Consider the following 10,097-nt stretch of genomic DNA (forward strand, 5'->3'; position numbering starts at 1 on the left):
TAGTGCATTTTATAGAAGCATCTTTTATTATATGGCGATGAGTAAGCTAAGACGGTTTGTTGGAGATCCGTCTTTAATAAAGAAGTGTTTTGAGACAGTTACATCATAAGAAATGTCTTATATTGATTTAAGACAGATTGTTATTGAAAATTGTCTTAAATAAATATACCTTTTGAGTCATTAACATTGCAAGAATTGTCTTAGACTTTGGTTACTATATTAGACACTTCTGTATATGAAACCATCTCAAATAAAGATATTATTAGAGTCATCTAGACTATAAGGACTGTCTTATATGTTAGTGAGTATATTAGACACTTCTAAATATGAAACCATCTTCGTAGGATTTTTCTGGTAAGAAGTATTGTGAAAAAATATAGTAAATAATGAATTTGGCTTAGTTTGATGATATATCTATATAATCTAAAACTTATCTCTGCAGCTTGACATAGATGGTAGAATAGACCCACATGTGACCCAATCATTAATGTGTCACGCAACAGATCTAAATCGCCATTTTGCTTCAATTTCTATCATTTACGTACCTAAAGATTTAAAAAGATATATCCATTCTATACTGGATATATCAGTACTTTACATTTACATTGTCAAACTTAAAAACTCGACCACTTCTCTCAACTCTAGATCTCACTGCTGCATCGTGGCCCTAGCGTCGCCGCTCGCTCGCCCTCATCCCCCAATCCCCTAGGCCTCCACTTCTCCGATTGGGGCGATTTCATGGCAAGCGGGCATAGATCCGACATGGGCGCCTCCGCTCCGACGGCCGCTCTGTCCTCTGCGCCTCCACTGCCGCTCTCCTTGTCAGTCGCCAATGGCCAGGAGGAGGAGGAAGGGTCGGCCGGGCCACCGCTGGTGGCCATGGCATCCCAGTGTGCCCCGCCCTTGCCTCCTCGGCCACGCGCCGCCGCGCCGTTCCTCCTCGGCCACACACCGCCGCACGCCCGTCCTCCTCGGTGCGCCGCCCTCACCCCCTCGGTGCGTGCCGCTGCGCGCCCGTGCTTCCTCGCCTCCACGCGCGTCCTGCTGAGACCACAGAGCGAAGAAGCCCCAGCCTCCTGTAGCTGGTCTGCCTCTGACCCTCTCCTCTGCGCTTCCCCTGCGTCGGCCCTGCTCGTAGCTTGGAGGCGGCGGCATTCTCCGGCAATGGGGTGCAAGGCGTGCGACAAGCCCAAGCCCAACTACCGCAAGGGCCTGTGGTCGCTGGAGGAGGACCAGAAGCTCCGCGACTACATTCTCCTCCACGGCCACGGCTGCTGGAGCGCGCTCCCCATGAAAGCCGGTAAGACCGACAATTCGCCGCCGCATGCGTCTGCGTTTTCCTGTCGAGGTGGTTTGCGTGCATTTGAATTAGAAAACCAGAACCCCGAGCAGTGCCAATTGTTGTGTAATCTGAAAGAATTCCTCTCTTAAAATGATCATCAAGGAGGAGTGCTCCTACCTAGCACAGATGCTCTACGGTAGGGTCATCATGGATGTGGTCACCAAGAGCAGGCATGCATCGCAGATTCACAGTACACAACTCTAAGGTATTAAAATATGATGCATCAACGTCGTTTAATTTAGCAAGCAAAAAATGTTCTTTCTTCCACTCATAACACAGGGAAATAGGGCATTTGATTTTTGTGTGTATATTAATTACAAATGATAAATCATGTAATGTGTTGGTATTTGCCCGAATGATGCCTATTCCCTTGGCACCATTAAGCCATTTGGGAGATGCTTTGTGCATTTATGAATAAGACAAGAAAACATGATTACTTCTGGTGTTTTTAGGAATGCTAGTAACTAAAAAGCTAATGTTATCTACCGATTTGTGATTTTCGGACTTGAGTCTAAATGTAATTATGAAGTTTAACATAGCAAGACTGGAGACGTCGTTTGAGAGGGTCGATGAGAAACATAGCCAAATAACCTCCAACTAACCTTTGTGGTGAGTAGTTTGTTTTTGCTATGGATAAGCCCGTAAGCCATTTGCTATCATGCGAAAGCTCCTCAATTAATTATGTTTTATGCACATGATGTTATCTTTATTTTGATTGAAGTCCTATCAAGTGCTACCTGTTGAAGAATTGGATGTTGTCAACTAATGCACATTGTTTCAGGTACCAATGTCAAGATAGCTGCCATTCCTTCAAGCGTCGTGGTTCTGACTTCAGAGACCTTTGACTCAATTGTCCTTGATGAGTTTTATGCCCCATGGTTGGTTATCATGTTCAACTTATGTCCACCTAAAGTATTTCCATCACGCTACTTCACTGAAATTGAACTGCATTGTTGACCCTTCTGTTTACAGGTGTGGTCACTGCAAGCATCTTGCTCCGGTTAGTAGAGTATTAGCTTGAAAATTTCCAAATTATTGCAGCGGTCTTCATTTTTTTTGTGGACTGAACATGTACTTGAATTTAGATTTATGAGAAGCTGGCTTCAGTTTTCAAGCAGGACGACAGTGTTGTGATTGCCAATCTTGATGCTGACAAGCACACTGACTTGGATGAAAAGTATGCATTCTGACTTGTCTATTTCAGTGGTTGTTATGCACATTAGCTTTCAGCCTTTAGTTTAACACCACTGGATTTTCTTATATTGCGATTGTGATGAAAAAATTTCCTCAGGAATCACAGAAGTGATTCTCTCGTTGTTTGACAGACTGTAAGGACTTCTGCTTACTTTCCGATGCCAAAGATTTTTGGAAATTAGTGTTGAACTCATTTGATGCATTGGTGGGACAACCCTTGGCTGCAAATGCAGCACAATCAACTTGAGCTACCTTGGGTTGAGTATGATAGTTTTCCAAAGAATTGGTGTCAGTCATCAACTGTCTCTCGTGCTGATTTCTGGCAAGAAGTTCAACAATGTCCATGGGGAAGTCGTCTATCACATTCTGTTTCTCGTGCACCTTCTGCTTTCCTTTCTTATTCTTTGGTATATTCTTCTTGTGGAGGCCAGACACATTCTGGATCTTTTGTTTACCAAGAGAAACCTGTGGTAACGAGATGAGGGTACAATATTTGTATACAAGCAGAGTAAATTCAGTACGGATTTCCTATTGCTTGCACCATTGTGTGTGTGTGTATATATATATAGTTTATAAAGAAGTAAATGTCATTTGGGATTCGCTAATTTGCTCATGACATCCCAAACTAGTCACACACAAATAACTAGTTCAGTTGGCATGCGTGCAAACTTGTGAACTCAAATGTCATAAAAAGTGTCAAAAAATCCTAGTGGTGTACACAACGGAAAGCATGGATGGTATGGGAGCAAAGTGGCATAGACACAAATGCATTAACATTAAAGGGATTAAAAATCCTATGCTGGACAAAGGTCCCCAATTCAAGTCAGCAAAAGTAGGTAAAACACGTAAATGAATGTAATAATCTAATTATAAATTTTCAGTAGAATTCTTTATGTTTAATCATACCTTTGCCAAATATCTTTGTACAGAGACTTCAGGTTCCTTTTGAGGCAAATCATCTGACCTGAGCATATCTCTCTTTATATTACTGTTCTCAATGTTCTCATCATAGACAACCGAAGTGGACAGTACCTTTCTCTTTAGCAAAATCGTTGATTTTTCATTTGAGAAGAACCTCTGTTTCAAGTTTCTAGATTCATTTTCACACAGGCCATCCATCTTCTGCATATTTTGCTCCAGTTTGTCATTCTGTGCATTTCCATTCCCATGCTTGGCACTGGTAGTAGATGATACATTTGCCTGGCCCACATCCCCAACTGAGGGTAGAAAATCATGATGCATATCATTAGAAGCAACTATATCTGGGTAAGACCTTGAAATAGAAGAGGAATCAAGATTCTTGTGTTCTGAGTCTTTTTTCTTTGTTCTAACTTCCTTATTAGTGCTTTTCAGCCAGTTCATTAGAGAGGATCCATCTTCTAACTTGTCTACTCCTGTGTATTTTGCCTTGTTCTTGACAGCTCTTGACTGGATTTCGTCCACTTGCTGATTAGCAGTGTCATTACCTTTTCCAACCTCAAGGTGCATTTTTCTTTTACCACCCTCACAGAGATCAACACTGTTAGTATGGTCCACTTGAATGGCATCTCTAGAAACCCCTACCTGTTCAGAACCTATGAGTTCTGATAACAGCCTTGTCTTTTTTGGCTTTCTCTGACAAAATTTGAGATCTGAAATACCAGGCAGTTTAGTAGATTTATTCCTTTTCCTCTTACCATCAGATTCAACATTTCTTTTTGACGATGCTCGGCGTGGACCCATGTTGCAGACTTGTTTGCTTTTGTGCCCAGATACTGGTTTACATACATTAGGCTCATTGAGGTCATCATTAGCTATGTTATTCTAATCTTCATTTGGCGCCACACAAGGTTTTAGACTGTGTGGATTCTGTGTGCCATTTTCTTCAACATCATCAGGTAGATCGCTGACATTCTTCGAGACAGCATTCAAGATATTTGCTGACAAATCAATACTATTGGGAGAGGCCTGTAAAACTGAGAAAATACTGTCATATTAGCTTGTTGTATACAACAAAAAGTAATAATTAAGAATTCAACATGCTCAGCCATACCTTCTATAGATGGAACCCTCGTATCAACGAGTGCCTCTGGAACATTTTCTTCAGCTACTGGAACATTCATCGCAGTAATTGCTTTGTTGCCAGGAGAACTGCATTTTGAATTGCATTTTTGGGCAGTCTTTGAAAGGGTCAATCGATCATTCCCTTGAGATGATTGCTGTGTGCAAGAAAACAGTCTTCTGGAATCAACACTATTAGGCAAAATCCGAACAATTGAAATAGAGCAGCCATCATTCATTCCATTCTGCTGCATAGAAACATTTTCCGATGTTGGCCTATGGCCTGAAACTTCCACACTATCAAGACATCTTGAGCAATCCCATCGATGATACTTCGACACCAAAACTGGGGACGAATCATGGTGCTCATCATATTGTGGCTGGTTATGGAAAATATGAGAGCAAAGTTTTGGATCCTTCTTCTGAAGCATAGCAACATAACCCCTGACAAAACCATCAACCGTCAATAAGACTTAAGATATATGCATAGACGAATCATCAAATGTTTGCTCTAGAAAAAAGAAAGAATCAAAATCCAAAAGCATCTTTAATAATATACCTATGACAATTTATAATAACTATGTTTGTCCTTTCTTCCATGTTCACAGCATCTTTAATAATAATATACCTCTGCAGATATGGTGTTTCTGGTTTCCCTACATTGAAGTTCTTCCCTAAGCGAAACAAAGCTGGTGAAGATTATGATGGTGGCCGGGACTTGGATGACTTTGTCAAGTTCATTAATGAGAAGTGTGGCACCAGCCGGGATCCAAAGGGCCACCTGACTTCAGAGGTTGGTTATAAAGCCAAGCGAAATCGCTTTGGAATTCATTTGTTGTTGTGTAGGCTAGGCTTGTGCCAAGCTTGAATCCTCTTGTGAAGGAGTTTCTCAATGTTGTTGATGACAAGCGGAAGGAAGTCCTCTCTAAAATAGAAGAGGATGTTGCTAAGCTTAGCGGTTCTGCAGCCAAGTACTTTCTTCCACCTTCCCCTACACTATGTTTGCAAGCTACTCGATTGATTTAACATTCTTATTATGTAGGCAGTGCCATTGTCAAATTACAAGTACTAACTATTTTGCTTCTAAACCAGGCATGGAAAGATATATGTGACAGCTGCAAAGAAGATCATGGACAAGGGCTCTGACTACACTAAGAAGGAGACTGAGAGGCTTCACCGCATGCTGGAGAAGGTGGGCATATAAGTTTCCATCCTCCATTCAATCTTTGAGCTATATTACTATTTAAGAAGCTAATTTTCATAAGTTTCTTAGTGGTGTAGCTAGTTCAGTAAAGATGAAAAGCGTCAAAGTAGTTGTGGAATGGTGGTATTGTTTATAGTACATGTGTTTGGACTTTGGACACTGGGTTCCAATGACATTATGAGGTCAGAAATTGTGATCACCTGCTTGACAAATGCTAAGACTGTGAAGTGACTTGCATTTGCGGATTGCAAACCTATTCTTACTCAGAAATTCTTGTGTACAGATTCCAAGTTCACACAGCAGGAGTTGCTAGCTTGCAAGCCGATTCTTACTCCAAAATGGGTAGGCTTACGGGTTGTGAAGATTATGATGCTACTGGTAAGTTTGGTCTTACTCAGTTTTCACTTCAAAGTTTGACGTCGGCACTCTTGGGAGTTTGAGGAACTTCCTTCAGAATGTGAGAGATTTTTATGGGAATGCTCCGCTTGAGTACCATGCTTGCCATATGATAAAGATAACATTTCTTGTTCTGAGGCATATATGAAAACAATCAAACATATATTGGGCTGACCGAAATCCCATTGTTCCTAAGGAACGGAAATTGGTATTGATGCAATATATAAAGCATGTGCTTGCTGAACGTCTTTTCTATTCGTCATCACATTTCTTTTCTGCTTTCCTAATTTTCTCGAATGCTTCTTTGCAAATACACCATGGATTAGGATTACATGTGGGTTTCAATCTTTTTTTTGTAGGTTACGCCTAATCTTTATGGCAATTTGGTGGCTAACACGGCTGCAGGTATTGTTGGAGGGACGGGCATCATGCCTGGAGGTAGGGATTGCAGCTAATTCTTTATTATTTGTTGTTTTCCCCTCTGAAAAAATTGTTCTGGCAGCGTTTCATTTCTGTAATTTATTACAAAAAATAATATTTTGGGCATGACTTATCTCCCTTTGTCCCTACATTGTTACATATTTGTAAAGACTTTGTGGCATATGGAACTTCTTGGAGCTTTTTGCTATGGTCTTCATCAAGTTTTCTACCAATGACTTATCTCCCGCTACCCCGACCCGCTCATCAAGGCCATCGACACCATCAAGATCGATCTGGAGACCAACAAAATCATGGACTTCATCAAGTTTGACGTCAGCAACGTGGTCATGGTGACTGGCGGGAGGAACACCGAGCGTGTAGGAGTCATCAAGAACAGGGAGAAGCACAAGGGCAGCTTTGAGACCATCCACGTGCTGCTTGGAGCTTTTTGCTATGTCTAGTTTTCTCCTATTTGTTGTACAGGAAAACATAGAATAGAATTCAAATTTGGTGGTCACAAAAGTGTGGAGACTTTAATTCATATAAAGTTAGGCTTAACATTAGTGCAAACATTTGTATTTTAGTTTAGATTTAGAGTACACTTATGTATGTGTTGTTTGACAATGCTTATTTATGATATATTGAATGGTACTTATTTATATTATATTAATTATAATGTTGTTCAATATATGTGTATGTATATTTCTCTTTCAAATTATTATAATATGATATCTGAAAAAATGATTATAAATTGAAGAATGTACTGCCGTGTAAGTCATTTCGTTTAAATCTTAATAAGATGATTACCAAAATGTCTAATATCAGTCTCCTAAATAAGACAGTTTCTAAAACGTCCATTATTAGTCACCTAAATAAGATGGTTTTTCTATTGTAATCGTCTATTATTGTAGGATACTCGAGACGGTTTGATAAATACTTTATGACTTTTAATGTTTGTATTTTCTACGATTCTTTAGAAGTAGTGTCTTAAAAAAACCTAATTCAAGACGGTTTATCGGACGAAATGACTTAAATAAATACCTTTTTTCAGACGGTTTATCAGAAAAAATGACTTAAACACATACCTTTTTCAGACGGTTATAAATTAAAAATTGTCTTATATAATATCTTTTAAGACGGTTTATAACCATCTTAAATGTGGGACATCTTTTGCGACTCCATCAAAATTGGACACTTCATAAGCGTCTTAATAACTGAAAATTAACCGTCTCATATAGCATGATCTGTAGTAGTGTATAAACTGTAGCGGGTTTTCTGAAGCTAGTGGAACTTTGTAAAGGCCTCGTAGTGTTACCCTGCCTCGCCTCCTCGGTAGAGGTGTATGGGAAGTCGCGATCCCTTGGCAGATGGGTAACATGACTTGTGGGTAAAGATGCGCCACCTCTGCAGAGTGTAAAACTGGTATACTAGCCGTGCTCACGGTCATGAGCAGCTCGGACCCTCACATGATTAATTTATGGAAATTAAATTCAATTTGTCATATGCATTGCATCGCAGGTGATGTTGTTACTTTTGTTCTACCATTTAATTGGGTTGGTATTTACTTATACTTAGTAATTGCTAATAAAATTTTGACCAACTTTAAAAGCAATGCTCAGCTCTAACCATCCTCTTTGGTAAGCCTTACACTTCACGTGAGCTCCCACCTTTGGCGAGTTCATGCACATTATTCCCCACAACTTGTTGAGCGATGAACGTATGTGAGCTCACTCTTGCTGTCTCACACCCCCCCACAGGTCAAGAACAGGTACCGCAGGATGAGGCGCATGGAGGATGCTGTGATGAGTTCGTGAGAGGTCTAGGCCATCGTCTCCCAGTCAACTTTGGGGTTGCTGGATCGTTTCCTCATATGATGTAATTATTTAATTATTTTGTATAGAACTCTTGTTATATAGTAAAGATGTGACATTCGATCCTGTGCCACTATGCATCATATGTGTGAGACTTGGTCCCAGCACACCTGGTGTTTATGTTCGCGCCCGGGCTTTGGACCCCTAGAACCCGGGTGTGACAGAAGTGGTATCAGAGGAATGTTGACTGTAGGACGAAACCTAGATAGAACTGGACAACCATTACCTACTTACCTTTGATACTCTGATTCTTTTCTAAACTTCTCTTAATCTTTTCTCATCTATTTCCGCTTACTCTGATTATTCTTACCTTTTCTTTTTAAAGACAAATGTGGATTTCACACTTTGAAATCATGTGCCTAAAGTGACTTTTAGGAATAGGAGACCTACTCTTAGGAACAAAAACAAAATTATTTTTTTAGGTACCTATGTGCTTGAATGTTTGTTCTTATGATACTTGTCTGATTTGGATCTTTGATTGAGTGGGATGAGTTGTGGAGTAGTGTCCACAATTGCATCCACATATACTTAGGCATATATATAATTAATCAAACTTAGATTATCCCTCATTAAAGTATCTAGCCTAACAATGCCCATCTCATCTTAAAAGATTCTCTCTTATCTTAATAGATCCATCTTATCTTAAAAGATACTCTATTGCCTTAATAGAATCATCCTATATTGGAAAAGATTTCATGTCATCCTAATAGATCCATCTTACCTCAAAAGATTCTACATTATCCTTGTGGATTCATCTTGCCCTAATTAGCATATTTATCCCACTCTAGAATAACAACCACGAGCAGAATATATAACTCAACCAATAGAGTCATGATGAATTGTATAACCTATCTACCCCCACCTAACATCCAACAAGGTTTTGATCTACACCATGCAGTCCATCTCACCCATAACTATCTTAACCATATTCCCCCAACTTCGATGATAGACACTTACCCCGACTCAATAAGACCAAGACTGGAGAAGAAAAGATCAACCTCGTCAAGGAAGGAGAGAAGTCAAACTCAACCTTCAGATGCATTACCACCCAACAAGGAGTTCTTTCTCACCGTAAACTTTCTTACCCCAAGCTATTCTTGCCCTAACATATCCATTTCTTATATCCTACATAATATGTGGCTCGATACCTATGCTATGCAAATCACCACTATTGACTATAAAAAAAAAATTGTGACCCTGAATTTTTGAAACAATAATAGACTAAAAGCCGAGTTACAAACCAATCCTTGTGTATTCCTTTTCTTACAAATCTCGAGGACGAGATTATTTTTAAGGGGGTAGGATTTGTAAAGCCCTAAAATTGGTAAAGGAAAAGAAAATAAAAATAATAATAATAAAACAAAGAAATAAATGCATTTTCGATAGGATTTTGAATTTTTTTTAAGACCTTTGAAAATCCATCGGGCTCTCCCTCATGTTCAATTAATAATATTAAATTCGCCAAGAAATCCATAGATAAATAAAGAACCGTGCATCGTGTGTCGATGAATTTGTTGCAATGCATTTTGTCAAGATTAAGGGGTCATAACTTAAATTTGACCTCGAATTATAAACAGAAAATGGGAATGAGAATTTTAATGAAGGCATTTCTTCTCTCCATAAATGAATA

At 39.6% G+C, this 10,097-nt stretch overlaps 1 protein-coding gene across 2 annotated transcripts; it reads left to right on the forward strand.

Annotated features, from left to right (window-relative positions):
- The first annotated feature begins 649 nt into the window (after positions 1 to 649).
- On the forward strand, positions 650 to 7,112 carry LOC103641411 (protein disulfide isomerase-like 2-1). 2 transcript variants are annotated; one of them, XR_004853195.1, is made up of 11 exons: positions 650 to 1,300; positions 1,445 to 1,547; positions 2,124 to 2,220; positions 2,315 to 2,342; positions 2,428 to 2,519; positions 2,668 to 5,369; positions 5,423 to 5,547; positions 5,669 to 5,768; positions 6,064 to 6,158; positions 6,536 to 6,614; positions 6,767 to 7,112. XR_004853195.1 is itself a non-coding variant. In XM_008664763.4 (9 exons), exons 1-8 carry the CDS (start codon positions 739 to 741, stop codon positions 6,091 to 6,093), a joined length of 1,191 nt encoding a protein of 396 aa, XP_008662985.1. In that variant the 5' UTR covers positions 653 to 738; the 3' UTR covers positions 6,094 to 6,158; positions 6,536 to 7,112. The 2 variants fall into 2 exon arrangements, 1 of the variants encoding a protein (XP_008662985.1); XM_008664763.4 differs by lacking the exon at positions 1,445 to 1,547 and having other exon boundaries at positions 653 to 1,300; positions 5,213 to 5,369; positions 6,536 to 7,112.
- Positions 7,113 to 10,097: the final 2,985 nt, after the last annotated feature.

This window comes from Zea mays, chromosome 10 (genome assembly GCF_902167145.1).
Source record: "Zea mays cultivar B73 chromosome 10, Zm-B73-REFERENCE-NAM-5.0, whole genome shotgun sequence".
Classification (NCBI taxonomy): Eukaryota; Viridiplantae; Streptophyta; class Magnoliopsida; order Poales; family Poaceae; genus Zea; species Zea mays.